The following is a 17,292-nucleotide window of genomic DNA, read 5'->3' as shown; positions in this document are numbered from 1 at the left end:
GACCCACATAAATCAACTGATCTTTGACAAAACAGCAAAGGCAACGCAAAGGAGCAAAGATAACGAAAGGTGTTGGAACAACTGGATGCCACATGCAAAACAATGAATCTGGACAGAGACTTTACACTCCTCACAGAAATTAACTCAAAATGAATCACAGGCATAAACATAAAATGCAAAACCATAAAACTTCTAGAACATTAGAGAAAACCTAGGTGAGCCTGGATATGGTGATGCCTTTTTAGATATAACACCAAAGGCATGATCCATGAAAGAAAGAACTGATAAGCTGGACTTCATTAAAATTGAACATTTCCAGGAATTCCCTGGCGGTCCAGTGGTTAGGACTCCACGCTTTCACTGCCGAGGGCCCAGGTTCAATTCTTGGTCGGCGAACTAAGATCCTGCATGCCACACGGTGCAGCCAAAAGAACAAAAAACTCAAACACTTCTGCTCTACAAAGACACAGTCAAGAGAATGAGAAGACAAGCCACGGGCTGAGAAAAACAATTGCAGAAGAGGTATCTGAGAAAAGGCTGTTACCCAAAACATATAAGCAACTCTCAAAACGTAACAAAAAGAAAATGAACAACAGATTTTTAAACAGGCAAAAGATCTGGAAAGACACTTCATCAAAGAAGATATACAGATGGCAAACAAGTATATGAAAAGATGCTCCACGTCATAACGTCATTAGGAGAGGGCAAATCAAATAAGCTACCACTCAGCACCTATTAGTATGGCCAAAATCCCACACCCTGACAACATCCAATGCTGGGGAGGACGTGAAGTCCTCATTCATTGCTGGCGGGAATGCAAAATGGTGCAGCCACTGGGGAAGACTGACTGGTGGTCTCTTCCAAACTAAACACGCTCTCACCATGCAATTCAGCAGCTGTACTCCTGGGTATTCACCCAAAGGAGCTAAAAACTTACGTCCACACAAAAACCTGCACACATGTGTTTACATCAGCTTTTTCATAATTGCCAAAACTTGGAAGCAACCAAGACGTTACTCAGTAGGCACATGGATAAACTGTGGTCCATTCAGACAATGGCGTATCATTTCAACATTAGAAAGAAATGAGCTAACAAGTCAAGAAAAGACATGCAGGAAACTTGAATGCATATACTAAGTGAAAGAAGCCAATCTGAAAAGGCTTCACACTATATGATTCCAACCATATGACATTCCAGAAAAGGCACAACTATGGAGACAGTAAAAAGATCAGTGGCTGCCAGGGGTGGGAAGAGGGGAAGGATGAACAGGTGGAGTACAGATTTTTAGAGCAAACTAGTCCGTCCGATACTACAGTGGTGGGTAAGCGTCATCACACGTCTGTCTAAACCCGTGGGACGCACGCCACCAAGAGTGAGCCCCATGGAGCCTGTGGACCCGGGGTGATGACGACGCATCCGTGCGCGCACATCGACTGTAACGGGCGCACCATCTGGTGGGGGAGCCGACAATGGGGGAGGCTGTGTGCGGGGCGGGGGAGGGTACGGGAACTCTGTGCTTTCCAGTCAACTCTTCTGAGAACCTAAGACTGCTCTAAAGAATAAAGTTTATATAAAACAAACCAGAAAACGTGCTATCAAGGAAGTCTTGCAGGAAAAGAAAGCTGTGGAAGGGCAGGTGCCGTCCGGCGGAGGGGCCACGGGGGCGGCCTGGAGCTGGGCTGAGGGCGGCACCGGGGCCTCCGAGTAAACCCCACGCTGGCCAGCGAGCCTCACGCGCATGCACACGTGAGCGTGCGCACACACAGGGCACAGTCCGTGAGCTGTGGCAAGCCCTCCGCAGAGGGGCCCTGGGGCAGGGAGCTGAGGGCCGAGGGGGCTGGCGATACAGACGGGGGGCCAGGCTTTCCAGTTGGAAGGGCCTGCAGGGGTGGTGAAGAGGCGCCCACGAAGGGGCCCAAACAGACAGGGGAGGGGGCAGGGACGGTGGGGTCCAGGAGGGCCGCGGGCAGATGAGCAGCCCTGTCCCCGCGGGGCCCGCAGGAGGCGGCTGGGGGGAGGCTCAGGGAGGCCACCCAGCCAGGCCTGCTCAACCCTGGGAGCCTGCACCAGACCCAAGGACGGCTCCGCAGCGCCCCGGCGGCCTGGCCCCCGCCAAGGAGCCTCCAGGCGCCCACCCGGCCCCGGCTGTCCGTGAGCTGCCCGGCCGCCCGCTGGGACCGCTCTGCACACACAGCCACCTGCTCGCCCCGCCTCTGGTCCTCGCGGACACGGTGCCTGTCCCCTCCCTGAGCACCCTCCTGCCCGGCGGGTCCCCCGGTACCCTCAGGCCCCTGGCTCGCCTGCTCGCGGACCCGCCGTCCCCCAGCCCGGGCCCCGGGAGGGCAGCGTCGTGTCCCCGTCCCCTCCCCCCCACCCCCGGCTCTGCGACGCTGCCTGGCACGAAGCAGGCGCTCAATCCTCGTCAAGCGAATTCGTGCCTGGACTCCCTCTGGCTGTGGGCTGCTGGGGCCCCTCTCGGGCTTTGGAACGTTTCAGACGTTTCCAGAGCCAGGTTCTCTGCTGGTCTTTCTGCCTGAGCCGGGCCCCCCCTTCGGGGACCCCCTCCCAGGACTGGCGCCAGGGTTAAGCGGGCAGATGCAATGCCGACAGGACAACGTGTTGGCTGTCACCGGACTTCACCCCCGCGGTGGCCATCCTGGACCGGGCGACCGGGCATGTCGTGTGGAAAAGTCCAGGGTGGACAACAGGGAACTGTGAGGTGACACCGAGCGACCACACAAACATTCTCTGGGGACTTCCTTGAGAGTTCGCCCTTCCCCCTCTGGTCGCGGGCCCTCGGGCGGGTCACGGCAGGTGGCGGCAGAGGAGGCGCAATCCAGGCCGCCTGCTCCCCGGGGGTCTCCACCCCTCGGGCACTGATGTCCCACCGCCCCCAAGACCACCCCCGCCCCGCTCCTGCGAGGTAAACTCAAGCAAGTGGGGCCCCAGGTGGCCTCGCAGTGACAGCTCTCGGGCCACTGCAGCCCACTCTGCTCTGCGGGCACATCCCCTGGCGTTTCCAGAAGCGATGAATCAAATGCAGAGCAGGAGGACTCATAAACACCAGTTCCAGACGAACCGCGGATCTAAACACGGAGGTGAAACAACCGTTAACACGGTTTCAGAGGATAACACGGGAAAATGCCTTCATCCCTGGGGGAGGGAGTTTTCTTCCACAGAAAGACAGAAAAACACAAACAGTAAAGGGTGATCAACAGGCCAACATTAAATCAGGAGGATCTGCTCATCGAGACCACTTGGAACGAAAAGACAAAGTGGGAAAAACATGTGTGGTCCATTTAACTGACGAAGGACCTGTAATCAGAGCACAAAGTAGCTCCAATCACCAAACACGGACAGACAACCGATAGCGAAACGGCCCGAAACTCCAACAGACACTTTGCCAAAGAGGGTCCCCAAAGGGCCAGGAAATAAAGAGAGAGGAGATGGGCCTCAGCAGACATCAGGGAGAGGCCAGAGAAAACCACGGGAACACCTTCCACAGCCACCGGGGTGGCAGGAATGAAAAAAGAAGGTCCAACAGACCCCAGGGCCAGAGGCCCGTATCCTGGGGCGGGGCACACGGGAGCCGAACACGCCACTCCACCCCCGGAGCCCAGGGGCCACACCCTCGGCACGCCCCCCAGTGGCCACGCTCACGGGACATGGACGGCCAGCGGAGAACCCTCCAGAAACGTTTCTGTAAAGGAAAGTCACGCAGCCAGGACACACACCATCGCCTGGGCACCCCCCTGGAGCCGAGCGGACCCGGGCTGGTGATGCTGTGGTCTCTGGATCCAGGCGGCAGGTCATTCCATGAAAACTCACCGAGGTGCACACCTGTGACTTTGCCTTCTTCTACGTGCACGTGCACGTACACACACACACACACAAATCTGTAAAAGATGTTTCCGTGAACAAGTTTCTTAGGGTGAGCTGTCACCCTCAGGTCCCTGACCTCCGACGGGCCCTGCAAGGCTCTCCTGAGCAAGGACGACGCTGGCCAGTGTGGCTGGTGCCTGCAGGTGTGCCTCGGGGGCTTGCGTCCCATGGGACCCAGCGTCGTGGGAGAAGGACAGGCCACCAGAGAACAGAGTTCCCATGCAGGGAAGACTGCCTGACATGAGATACCAAGGGAGCTAAGCGGATCAGGTGGGCGTGGTCTCAGGCTCTACGGCTCCTTCCACAGGCCCGGCCCTCCCCGAGCTCCCCGAGACCCTGGAAAGCTGCTAGAGGCGCGTCCGTCGTTTCACCTGATGTGGCGGTGGAGCGGGGTGAGGGGCGGCGTGGGCGATCTGTGACTGCACTCCACCCCCAGGCCACCAGGACACAGCTCAGCGTGTGCTGGACCCGACTAAACAGCCCGCGGCGTCGGCCCCGGCAGCTTTCGCAGGACCAGACGAGGACGCGGCGGCACCGAGCACCCGGGGCGCCATCCTGGGTCACGGAGGACAGGCCGGCGGGGCTGTGCTGTGACGGGCGAAGCCCCCAGCGAAGCGTCCCAGGACAGAAACCACACGCCCCCGGAAAGGCGCCAGCCAGCCTGCCGGCTCACACTTTATTGCTCCTCCTGCAGGTCCACACACAGGCTGAGCACCTGCACCCTCCCTTCCTGAAACAAGGAGACCTGAGTCTAAGGTACGGAGCCTCGTGTGTGCCCCTCACCTGCTGGGCTCAGGGGGCCTGGAACGGAGCTGCCCATGTCTGTTTCAGAAAGAAGTTTCCCCTCCCCAGCCAAAGGGCCTGCCTGTTCTAGAAAGCCGCTGAGTGTTCTAATTAATACGTGCTCACTCCAGGTTAGAGAAGCTTTAATTGTCAATGAGATGGTATTCTGGGTTCCTGATTAGATTTGCAAACTTAAAGAATGTTTCCTTCCAAACACTAAGTAAGGTGCTCTGAAGCGAGTCTGGCCTAGGACTGCGGTCCTCTCTCTCCCTGCTGCTGGCGCAGAAAAGCAGACTTGATCTTAAGCTTGAAGCTGCACACGCGTCCAGGTGCCAGCGCCCCTCTCAGAGGGTGGGCCCTGCCGCCCTGGCCTCACTCCTTGAGAGGGAGTCTACCCCGACCCCGAGCGTGTCGCGAGCGCCCTCCTTACAAAGACAATGCCTGCAGGTTTAAGCGAAGAAATCAGTTCCTGCCCGGTTCCAAGCTGACAGGCAGCAGCCCCGGCACCGAGGGCCTCACGTGCTGGCGAGCTCCAGCACCTTCCGCACCATGGCCCCGAGCCCGTCGTGAACGTGGTGGAAGGCGGTGTCACACATGAAGGCCGGGGTGGTGACCACCTTGTTCTTCTGGTCCACATGGGCCTCGTGCACACAGGTTATGGAAGAACACCGCACGGCCTGGAGCAGAGCGCACGTGGCGTCAAGCACCGCCCACCCCCTCCCAGGTGCGCATCCCACCCCCACCCCAACGGCACCTGGAAGGGGCTTTCTGCACCCCCTGCGCTACTTTAACTGAAGACCCTGGAACCTGACCCCACGGGCCGCTTCCTAACACACGTCCCAGCAGCGGGCCTCACGGGACCCACGGCTGCGGACGCGGGCCGGACGCCCGAGCACCAGCCGGGACCCCGGGGCCTCCCTGAAGGCAGCGGCAGCACTGCCATCCTTCGCATCGAGAGACTGCATTAGAGGCTTGTCCGAATGCCCGCTGTGAGCACGCGGCAACCGGACCCGGGCCCCAGCCTCCGCACAGAGGCGCCTCACCGCCTCCCTGAGACCTGCTTCCTGGGCCAACGCCAAACCCCAGGCCCGGGGCTGGCTGCTCTGTGCTGGACGGGGAGGGACATTCACACCTGAAACTGCCTGCAAGTAGAGACACACTGAGGAGCGCGCGCCCCGGCCAGGACAGACGCCGGAGGATAACGGGCTGGTCTCCTGCGCCGCCTGGGGCCCCACGCTCTTCTGCTCCTGACTCCGGCCCCCACGGAGACCCTCGGGTCCAGGCACAGAGCTGGAGGGCGGGCAGCTGTGGCCTGAGGCCTCTACACCCGCAGCGCACCCTGGTGACCTCAGGACACAGAGGACCCGCTTGCGGGAGGAATGGAGGCGACTCTCCACCTGTGCCACCCAGGGGACTGCCACCAGATAAAGATGTGCAGCCCCCTCGCCTTCCACCCCAGCCTCTGACCCAACACCGGGTACTCACTCTCCCTCCGCCACAGGCAGCGCCCTACCCCACCCCCCGCGAGCCCACGCCGTCTCCTCACCCGACCCACCGAGCCCTGGGCCTGGGGTGTGCTGAGCTCAGCCAGCGTCACTGCGGGGACTTGGGGACGTGGCCACTGGACGGCGGAGGGGTCACAGCCTCGGGCGCTACACCCCTCCACGCACACGCCCTGGGCGCCCCGGCTGTGCAGCACCCCAGGGCGGTCCCGAGGGGCCAGAGGGGGGTTTCCCACGTCGCCCCCGCTGCTGAAAGGATATGGTCACTCCCGTCACACAGTGCTTGGCACCCAGGGCTTTGATGACCTGCGCGGTCCCGGCATGCGGCCACTTGCCGCCTTCCTCCTGCTCGTGGCCCACGGTGACCTCGACACTTCTGAGCACTTTGGCGGCGAGGACGGGAGCGATGCAGCACAAGCTGAAAGGCGAGGAAAGGAGGGTCAGCTCGGGGCTGTGCGTGTGGCCGCCAGGCCGGGGGCCCAGCAAGGCATGCTCAGAGAACGCGGTCAGCCTCAGAAAGGGGCACAGACACCAGTGCCGCGGGGACGGAGGACCCAGGCCAGAGCCTCTGCCAGCTCCGCGGGCTGGAGCCGGCCCCTGCCCCCGGGCTGCCCGTGGCGGCTGTGACCGGTGGAGCATGGCAGAGCCTCCAGGCACCCGTCGCCAGGCTGGAGAGCGGCGGAGGGCAGCCAGCTGAGCCCCGGCTGCCGGACACGCACCAGGCACCTGACACGGCGCCCAGGGTGCAAAGGTCCACCCGGAGAGAAGGCCACAGACGGCGGCGCTGTCTTCGGCCCAAGCTTTAGGGTGGTTTGTCGCACAGCCACCGAGAAGCCCAGCTGTACTGACCGGCTGAGGCCCAGACCCCTTCTCTGGAGGGGGCGCAGGAGACCGGGGCACACGGTCCAAGCAGCAGCCTCGCCTGACCCGTCGGTGCGGAGCCAAGGGCCCCGTCCTAGCAGCGTGCCGAACCCTCCCCAACCCCCCGTGAGCAGGCTGTCCCCAGAGGCGTCCGAGCCCTGCAGGTTCACGCGGGACGCCTGCCCTCGGGGCTCCTCCGAGGTCCTGCTCTTCACCAGGGGGCCCCCCAACCGGCAGCTCCTGAGCCCCTGGATCAGCCAACACGGAGGCCTCCAGCAGCCAGGCCTCACCAGTGCCCTGCCCCCAGCGAGAACACGCATGACACCTGCCACAGCTGCTCCAGCCGGGCCGGTCCCCACTCCCCTGGGGTCCACACCCCTCTGGGCTGTGCCCCACCTCCCCGTCTGCTCAGCTGGTCCTCTGAGCTGACGCAACACAATGTGGTGAGAACACACCTACACGCTCGTGCAATGCCAAGACAACCGCCACAACCCCTGTTCAGGGACCACGAGACAAACCCCCTCAGCCCCGAGCAGGTGAGCGTCATCGGGATGGCCATCTCGGGAATCTGTCACGTCACCAGGTCCCCAAGCACCTGACTCTGCGGGCGACGCCCGAGACGAAGGCCAGGCTGCCTGTCCGTCCTTGGCCGGGGAGGCCGACACAGGCTGCCGGGGGCTCCCGCACGGTGGGGAGGGAAGCACGGGCCCGGCGGCAGAGCCAGCCGGACCCCTCGTTCTGTCCGTGCTTCTGACGAGCAGGTCAAGGAGTGACGGGGCGGCCCAGAAGGGGGGTGAGAGGTGCCCTGGCCCGGAAAGGGCGTTTTGCACGTGGCCAGACGACGCTGCTGCTTTTGGAGACAGACAAGTGGCCTGCTGCACGAGGGGCTGAATGGAGCTGCCCACGGTGACACGGCGGCCGGAACAGGACCGTGTCGCCATCCTGCACCCCCCACCCCAGGGCGGGCCGGGTTCTTCTCCAGCTCAGCTGAGAAGCGTCTGTTCACTCAAGAGGACACGGTGCTCGCCGTGAGGTGGCCGAGCTGCTGGGCTTCTGTCCCGTTTGTCGTGCTGACTTTCTAGAGAAAGGGAGCTGGGTCCCCGCCCCGGGCACTCGCCCCCACACACCGGTGCTGCCCCGGCGGGGCCCCCGGGAGGTGATCGGCTGGGCGCTGCGAGGGCAGGCACGCTCCTGGGCTACGGCCGCTGGTGGGGGGTGCCCAGGACGCTGAGCGGGCAGGGCCCCCAGTGAGTGGCCGCAGGTCTGGGAAGGACACTGCCCCTGGTGGACTGTCCGCTGCAGCCTCTGTGCCCCGTTCAGACCCAGTGCTCTAACATCCTCATTCTTCTCCAGCTTCCAACAGGAGGCGGCGAGTAGCCATGTGATGGAGAGCCTGGCGGATTTTGTTTTTAGCGCATCTGTGCACCGCTGTGCTCCTGGGACCACTTCCCCGGCCAGGGACGACTCCAAAGCGTGCGACCCACACGCTCCAGCACCGGCGTCGTGCGCCGACGCCCACGGCAAAGCAGCACCGAGGAGCCCTCCCCCAGGACGCTCGTGGGAAGGGCAGCCTGACAAGCAGGTCTGACGATGGGGTCGCCGTCACTTGTCCGCAAGCGCCTCCTGGTGTGGGTTACGACTGGCCTCGCCTGTCTGCCAGGCCGAGGACCCCGGGCCGGGCTGTGAGCAGTGGCTGGGCCCGTGAGTGTGGGCCCAGGGCGTGGCCACCGCAGGATCCAGTCCCCAAAGAAGGGCAGCTGAGAGCGACAGGGGTCGGGAATGGTGCTCACGGCAGCCGTGGCACGAGGAAGGACAGGGGCCAGCTAGCCGAGGGGCTGCTCCAAGCCAGGACGGGAAGGCGGAGGCCAGGCATCGGGAGAGGACTGGCAACGGCTGGGGGCCACGGAAGAACTGGAGAGCCTTCTAGACCCTGAGAGGATCATCCCCTCCCCTCCTCACTAAGTCATCAGGAGAAATTAACGTAACCACACGACCACAGAATTTTCAGAGCTGGAAGGCACCTGTGAGCTCACACGAAACCCCCTCAGTTATAACAAGGAAAAGGGCTGAGAGTCTCCAAGACCACACAGCTCCAGGCGCCATCTCCTGGCTGTGAGCCATGGCCTCGGCCACAGGCTCCGCCACCGCCCTCCGTCCACCACTGCCGGGCCCGCTGGGCCGCACGTACCCGATGGGCTTCCCGGCCTGGTGGAACTCCTTCAGGACGCGCTCCACGTCTTTATTCACCTTGCAGTCGCCCCCGTCTACGGCGAACGTGCTCCTGCCACGAGAAGAGGCTTCCTTAGACCGCAGGGCTCAACATCTGCTTGCCTGGGGAGCCCCCAGCCCCACTCCCCACCCCCCGGGATCCTGTGTGCTCCGCAAACTTCTTAGCAACTGCAGAGAGTAACACGTGTGTGCAGGTACATGTACACGGCCTTTCGTGTAATTACACGTAGACGTGTGTATTTTTCTCTGTTTTTTGAAACATAAAGCGGCATGGGAGGGTGAAGGCAGGGAGACCAGCAGAGGCGAAAGGAAGCTGACACGCAAGCGCTCGGGCAGTGAGCTCAGCCCACCCAGGAACAGCAGGACGTGCCACTGGCCCAAAACCAGTGACAGATCCTGCACTTCACTAACAAGGACAAGAAACCCGAATCAAACAAGACCCCGTCTTCTTCACCAGAGCAAGACCGCTGGGGCGTCTGGAACGGTCTCCCTCCCAGTCGGTGGGCTCACACCAGTACCATCTCTTTGGAAGGCAAACTCAGACCCATCAAATTTCAAAGGCCACGCCTCTCTGCCAGGAGCCCCATCCCGGGCTTCCTCGGCCTCGTTCACGTGGTCGATGCCTCTACCCCGGGCACCCGGGGCGTCGCGTGCACGACGGGACCACCTGTGGGCGTGAGGGATGCTGGCCACCCTGGAGTGCTTTCTCAGGGTGCGCAAGCGTCTCAAACAGGTCAGATCATATGCTTCAAATACATGTACATCAGTCGTACCTCCAAAAGCTATCGAGACAAAAGAGAGAACGGGAAGTCCCGGAGTCCCATCAGCACTGGGTCGCCTACGCAACGGGATCTGCGTGTGTGGCTGTCAGACATTTAAGGGACAAGCCTCAGCGTTAAGTGAGAGACACAAAGTGCAGAACAAGAGGCTACCATCTGGTTGGATTTTTAACGCAGACATATACGAGAATCTCTCGGAAAATGAAAAGCTGGCAGCGTTGCCGGAGGTGATCCTGGGGTCCCAAGCAGGAAGAACTGGGTTTCCACAGTGAATATGTCACACTGACCCTGCCTGCTGCCCCCTGTGCACCGCACAGACCGCTGATGTGGAGCCGGCCTTTCCTCTGGAAAGGTCAGGAAGGCTGGGACCAGCGGCCAGAAATCACAGCTTCCCCCAGGGGTCTGGGAGGCCACAGACATGGACGCTGACCCAAGGCCCTGCTTCCTTGTGCACCGAGACGCACCACCACTAAGTCACCCAAGGCATGTTGTCAGCCTCGTCAGGGACATAACCCCAATGAACCCCCAAGCTACCCTCACGCCAGGCGAGGTCTAAGGGCTGAGGGAAGGCACAAGGTCTGTGAATCCAGCTCATCTTTCAGAGAAAGAAACCCGGTCCCGTAAGAAGGACAAGCCCAGCCGACACAGACTGTGATCCGCCATCTCCCGCAGGGGGCTCAGGAGGATGGCGATGCAGGGAAAAGCACTCCCAGGCTGGCTCTGGGAGAGGGAGTGGACACGAGGCGGGGCAGGGGTCCGGGCGGGAGGAAGGACTGTGGGAAAACTGGTGGGAACGTGGAGAAAAGAGGTGCTCTGGTGACACCCGCAAGCAGAAAGGAGCCTCAAGATGTCAGGATGCGGAAGGACCGAGAGCAGAGGTGGACCTCAGGGAACGTAACCGCCTCTGCCCCCGCTCCTGGGTGCACGGCGCCTGGACAGACAGAGCGCCAGCTGGGAGGCCCTCGCGCTGCTGCGGGAACCTCAATGATCAAGCCGTCAACTGACCAAAACGCATGTAGTCCGGGCTGTGACGCACGCTGCACCGTGTTTAAAGCCCCAAAGCCACGGGGCGCAGCTGCTGGGTGCTTTCCCGCAGCCCTCGAGCCCCCTCCGTCACGGGAGCAGCAGCCCCGCGCCATGTCGGAAGGGATGTGCTGGGCCAGCAAGGCCAGCGCAAGAGAATTTCTATGAAACGCGGAGAAGAAAGAAAGGAACGAGAGAACAAAGAGAGAACCTGAAACCCAAAGCACATCACGGCTGCGGTGTGACGGCCTCCCAGGCTTGAGGTCTGGTTACCGTGGCAACAACCCAAAGACCAAAAAAAAGAAAGATCTCCCTTTCTCTGGTCAGGACCGTCCTCCAAATGGCCCAACCGGAAAGGCACCTTTCCGCGCTGCAAGGTCCACAGGAGAGCAGGTGTCTGCGGGGAACACGTACAGGGACGGGTTCTGACATGACGAGACCCCCAGCACCGCACCTGGATGGCCAGGTCCCAGGAGCCTCCTCCCACCTGGGTTCCCTGTCATGGGGCAGCTGCGTCGTCGCTGGGCCAGACCCCCCAACAGCTGCTCCCATCACCACCGCGTCCCCATCTAACGGTCCAGGGGAAAAGCAGGAGAGCCCCGAGCCGATACACGTACAGGTTTTTGGCGGCTCCGAAGCCCCCGGGGAAGACGGCCGCGTCGTGGTCAGCAGCGCTGAGTTTGGCCAGGTCGGTGATCTTGCCGCGGGCGATCCTCGCAGACTCAGTCAGAACGTTCCTGGGGAAGGGCGGAGAGAGGCCCCCAGAAGGTTCAGTGTGTGCACAGATGGGAGAACGGGGCAGGAAGGCGCCTCCACGAGACAAGAGGACCTGCCCTCCCGGCTCACAGGCAGTGCGGGTCGCTCCCTAGAAAAGGCGACACAGCAACAGTGACCACAGCGGGTCTGTGCTCGAAACGCCCTCTGGAGCCCTTTCCGACGGGCGCTTCCAAACCACCACGCCTAGTCACCCGGACTCCTGCGTCAGGCAGGGCCACCAGGCAGCACTTAGTGCTGGGAATGGATGGTGATGGAACCGCGGGGGGAGCGTTAAGAAGCAACTTCGAGGGACGAGTGAGGCAGCCCCAGGACCGGCCGCAGAGGGAGCTCCTCCTAGCCCCGGCTGCGCGGCCCAGGGCCAGGGTCCTGACTGGGCCGCAGTCCCAGGAGACGGCACCGTGGCTCCTTCCCACCGTCCCATCTCTCACTGTCTGCACCCGCTGGAGGGCACCTGGGAACCACAGCCCCCAGGGGTCATAGCCCTGCAGTCTGGGCCAGGCCGGAGCGGGGAGGTGGGTCTCAGCGGACGCGAGGCCAGGGCCGCACTCCCCTCAGGAACAGAAATGCTGGTGGGAGTTGCTCACAGATACGTGGATCCAAACGGGTGGATGAGGTTTCAGACCAAACGAACGCACATGCTTTCGGTCAGAATGAAGGTACGAGGAGCTCACTCGGGGGGAACCTTCCTCCACTGCTCCAACAGTGCTGGACGGTGAGGAACGTCCTGAGGTCCAGCACAGCCTCAGGACCACTGCTGTGAAGTCCACTTAAACGTGGACTCGGCTCCCAGCTAAGATGAAGCAACCGCGCGCAGATTCTCGGGGAGTTTCAACCCGTCCACGTTCAAGGACGAGGAGGAGGGGCCCGTACCTGGTTTCGCCCTCAGAAGGCTGCCCCTTGGTGTGGTCAATCACATGCATCTGAGGGATGTCAGGAGCAAAGATCTGGACCTCGGCCCCCGCACGGCTCAGATGAACCAGTATCCTGCACAGGAGGGAATCAGGCCAGACTCTGACATGTGCCTGGCCCAACTTTACCTGCCACCGGGTGTTTAAAAACAGGGTTTTAGGTGACTGACAGGTATACACTTCTCACATAGGTTAACAACCTCCTTGCTTTGCAAAAAGTCACGATTGGCTTGCTAACGACCCAAATGCCCTCTATTTGAGTTTGCTGTCACTGAACTGGCCTGTGGAGACCTGCTAGCCTCCCCAAGCTCCCTTTACAAACCAGGCTGTAGGGATGGGTGACCCGGCAACTATCACAGCCTGGATGTCTGCATTCCCAGGCTCCTTTTGGGGGTTCTTCCTCCCATGGGCCAACTGACAATGGCCTCGAGGGGTTGAGGAGGGCTTTTGGTCTCCAAAGTAAGTTCAGTTCCTGGTCTCCCCAACCTTCCCCTCATGGGGGTGTGAGACACACAGGCGACCCTGGGGGCTTCTGACGATGCCAGCATCTACCAAGGGTTGCTCTGCGGCAGGTCCGAGTCCAAACACTGGCACGAAATCTGTCCCTGGCAGTGCTGTCACTACCCACTTCCAGAGAGGGAGGAGACACGAGACCCCAAGACAGATCACAGCCGTTCCCTGGCAGGGCCGGGACCCCTGGACTTGGGTTCAGCTCCTCAGAACCTCGCGGGCACTCGACCTACAACTCCTCGCTCTGCCCAGGAGGTTTCAAGCTGCTGGCTATTCCTCGTCTCCTCCTCTCTCCTGCCCCACCCCGCTCAGCCCCCCTCAGGAAACTCCTGGCCCTCTCCACCCACCAGCCCAGCACGCTCCGAAGTTCCCTCTCTGTCCGGCCACCGCCAGCACACGCTGGCCACGCCCAGCGGCCACCCCCAGCCCCCAGCCTCAGGCTCCTCCCCGCGCTTGGGAGGGGCGTGCTCCCCAACCACTACCTAACCCTCCCCTTCCACTAACTCTGAACCTGACAGCCCCTACAGTCCTGCTCGCAGGAACTTTTAAAATAAATCAGTCAAAGGACAGACCACTCGGCAACAGCTGACAGGCTACCCCAATGACATCTGTCTACAGCGAGGTCACTGCACAGCCCTTAAAAATCATGCCGTAAAGACGAAAAAGAGCTCTCTCTGATTTCCAACACGCAGGACCGTGTGATACCAATGTTTACAACACGTGGGTGCGGAAAAACAGCAGAGTAGATGTAAGTGGCTACCACTGTGTGACAGCATCACAGATGATACTAAAAAGCTCATTTTGTGTCTCCCTGTACGTCACACGCATTGAGTTTAAACGTTGTCCTTCGCGCCTCCCTGAGTCTCGTCCAGCAGGCCTCTCTCTCTGCCTCCCTAACCAGCAGGAAGGCTTCTCCGAACGGTTCAGGAAAAGGGGGACCGCCCCTCCCGCGGGCGAGCCCCCCAGGGGCTTACGATGAGGCCTCGTGGAGCTCCGTCCCGTCGTAGACCCCGCATCCGGACAGCACCTGCGGGGATGGAGGGCCGGTCACGGGGGTCACGCGGTCCACCGTGCGGGCCGACCGCCTCCAGCGGGGGGGAGGGGCCGACCTGGAGGGGAGGGAGGTCAGCGCCAGGGAGGCGGTGGGCGGCGGAGGGGCCGCCCGCGGGCACCGGGAGGGTGGGAAGGCCGACCTCGGCGACCCGCCCCTCGTCCCCACGCCCCGCCCGTCCGCTCACCACTGCGACCCTGGCCACGGGGCGCGGCGCGGAGGCGTGGAGGGCCGCGCGCGGAGACGGCGCCGGTCCGCCGAACGGCAGCGGACGCAGGCCGGGGCGCGGCGCGAAGGCGGGAGTCAACGCCAGCCTGGACGCCACCAGAGCCCGGATGGCCGCCATCCTTCGCGAGGACACCGGGGTCGCAGGGTCACGGTGAGCGGGAGCGCGCCTGCGCACAGCCGCCGCCCTGCCCGCGAGCGCGCCGGTGGGCGGGGCCGCACCTGCGCAGTCGCCCGTGGCTCGCGCTCAGCCCGGCAAGGGCGCGTGGCTCTGCAGTGGGTCCGCGCGGCTTCGGATACCGTCCACGTCCCGCCCCGCGGGGGCGTCGCCGGGTGGCGCGCAGGGTCGCGGTTGCCGAGAAGCGCTGCGCTGAGATACGGGCTCTGGAAAGTTAACTTCAGTGTCGTCATGAGGCCTCAACGTGACTCCGCGACACCGAGTGGCCGGCGCCCAAGTGTCCAGTTCTCATCTGCGCCCCCCTTTCCCGGCCGCTGAGTCCGGGCCGGAGTGAGGCCCTCCCACTGCAGCGGTCCGGCGCCACTACCCCTGCTGCTCTTCGCGTTTCTATTGACGTGGGTCCTTTTGTAACCCAGCTGGTTGTGGAGAGGAAAGGCCAGGTATGAGGCCAGGTCTTTGCAGAGAAAGAGGTTTATCATGGGGGGGGGGGGCCCAAGCAAGAACGGACGTAGAGGTCCGATGCAAAGCTCACATCTGTGTCCCCGAGGGCTGCTGAGGGGGTATTTATCAGGAAGTAGGGAGCAAGAAGGGGAGGGGGCTCGGATATGATTGGTGGAAAGTAAGTGTAAGTTTCAGTGTCAGTATCAAGAGCTCTCCTGCGCAGGCGCTGGGGCTGCTTGTTAAGCCTCTGACTGGTCGCGGGTGCAAATTGGCGGTCCCGGGTGTAACATGCAGTGGGGTTTTGGCCCGTGACGTCAAAAGGTCACTATTGTAGTCCCCCGGTCTAGTCCTTCAGTGTGGCTGCGCAGTGCTCAGTCGGCGGGGCTGTCAGCAAGTTTGTTTCCCTGGTCCTCTGCAGAAGGAGCTTGGTGTTCTCTGTGTCATTTTGTTTCTACCTCGTGGGCCGTATAACTCACAAGTGGAGATTTCAGTCCATGCCTGTCTTTGGATCCTTCCTCAATCTTGAGGGATGAGGGGTGACCACCGCTCTAGCTGCTTTCTGCTGCTAAGGATGAAGGCCCAGCAGGGGCTTGAGGAATGAAACAGTTTGGCGTCTAGCTGTACACATTCTAGGGTATTCAAACTGGACTATTGGAGGTGTTGGTATGCCCCCAATTCAGGGTTGACACGACAGAGGCATAATCTGGTGGCCTGCAGTCTTTGAGAGACAAACTTGACATGGAAGTTAAGAATTATAGGCCCAACAGAAGAATCAGTAGCGCTGTGACTCAAGGAAGTGTCAGTGGATGGAGTAAATGGCCGACTTACTGGGGAGAAAGCCCTTTATAGAATTCCATGCCTCCGGGGCGCGATTACCAATGCTGTGTCACCAGCTGGCCTGTTGGTGTTATTTCCTTTACACTGGGTGGTATGTGGTATTTGTCCACACGCACCAGCAGGTGTTGCAGCCACACAGACGCCGCCTTGTTCTGCCACGGGGTAACCGAAGGCTGTTCGGTTATCCATTACTACCTTGGCTATGGAACTCACCATGATCGTCAGTCAGTCTAGCTAGAGGCTGGCGTTTTGGCCAGTTCCTCCACTGAGGCAGGTAGATTTTGAAGGGTGGCCTCGTGACAGGCACCCCCGTCCCCGTGGGGCTGCTCATCCTGGTGCTAAGCCCGTGCCCGTGACTATTAAGTCTGAGGCCGCCTCCCTTTTGTCTGCTCTCCTGGGGTGGACGTGTTACCGACCCTTTTGAGTCGGGCACCAATAAGCATCCTTCTGCCCAGTGTCACTCGCACCAGTAGACAGAGACCAAGTTCAGTTGAGAAGCAAAGGAAAGCTGTATTCTTTGATCAAAGAATGGAGAGATGGGAGCTTGCTCTATAGCACAGGGTCTCCCCTGAAAGGCCCAGGGGCGGTGCTGCTTTATAGGGTTCTGGCAGAGGGAGGGGTGGAGTCATTGTGGGTCAGGCGGGTGCAGCACTTCTGCGCACGGCTCACCCAGTCGGGCTGTCAGGCAGAGCCGCTTTGCACTGGGAACACTAATCCGACATGTTAGGTGGGAAGCCTCTGCACGAGGCCCCCTACAGGCAAGTAAAAGTAGAATAAACACAAAAGAGGTTGGACGGTATCACCTGGATTCCATCCTGTTTTTCCCGGGGACCCCAGTGGGCTTTGCTGGGGACATTTCCTTTAGGTTTTGGCTCTCTGGGCCCCACAGAGGAACACACATCCTCCTGACGTCCACATCGTCATCCATGTGTGTTTCTGCAGAGGCCAGCGAGCTGGGGCCAAAGATGAGTTAGTGGCACATGAGTGACGTGAGAATGGGGCCAGCTTGTAGGGTCTGGTGAGCTGCAGGCTTCTTTGTTTGGGAGCCTATTACACCAACTCTTATTTTGGTGTGCTTGAACCCATTTTTGCCATTTGATGGGCTCTTGGTAGGCAGTGTGTTCTAAGGCCCTCCAGGCAAGTTGGGAGTATCCTTGGAAGGCTTGACCATCTTTGGTTTGGGTCAGTTCCTCTTCTGGCTCATTTTAGATTTCTCCACAGAATAGTTACAAGTTGGAAGGTTATAGTTTTCAGTGGCTCCCACTTGCTAGGGTGTCCTGGCTTGTGGATGAACGGTGGTCCGAG

General features: G+C 61.0%; 1 protein-coding gene across 1 annotated transcript; it reads right to left on the bottom strand.

Moving 5' to 3' along the window:
• Positions 1 to 4,527: 4,527 nt before the first annotated feature.
• Positions 4,528 to 14,692, bottom strand: GATD3 (glutamine amidotransferase class 1 domain containing 3). The gene is made up of 7 exons (XM_059921690.1): positions 14,494 to 14,692; positions 14,230 to 14,282; positions 12,708 to 12,821; positions 11,678 to 11,797; positions 9,218 to 9,310; positions 6,431 to 6,586; positions 4,528 to 5,311 (listed from the first exon to the last, which is right to left on the bottom strand). The coding sequence occupies exons 1-7, from the start codon at positions 14,650 to 14,652 to the stop codon at positions 5,182 to 5,184; spliced, it is 825 nt and encodes a 274-aa protein (XP_059777673.1). The 5' UTR covers positions 14,653 to 14,692; the 3' UTR covers positions 4,528 to 5,181.
• Positions 14,693 to 17,292: the final 2,600 nt, after the last annotated feature.

Source organism: Balaenoptera ricei, chromosome 4 (assembly GCF_028023285.1).
Source record: "Balaenoptera ricei isolate mBalRic1 chromosome 4, mBalRic1.hap2, whole genome shotgun sequence".
NCBI lineage: Eukaryota > Metazoa > Chordata > Mammalia > Artiodactyla > Balaenopteridae > Balaenoptera > Balaenoptera ricei.
This window is presented reverse-complemented; position numbering and strand designations above follow the sequence as displayed.

Excerpts from the sequence above, each read along its gene's own strand:
- GATD3 (XM_059921690.1), bottom strand. The coding sequence starts at position 14,652 with ATGGCGGCCATCCGGGCTCTGGTGGCGTCCAGGCTGGCGTTGACTCCC. Across the intron at positions 11,798-12,707 it reads CCTTCTGAGGGCGAAACCAG|GAACGTTCTGACTGAGTCTG; the intron begins GTACGGGCCCCT and ends GCCCTTCCCCAG. Across the intron at positions 6,587-9,217 it reads CAGGCCGGGAAGCCCATCGG|CTTGTGCTGCATCGCTCCCG; the intron begins GTACGTGCGGCC and ends CTCGCCTTTCAG.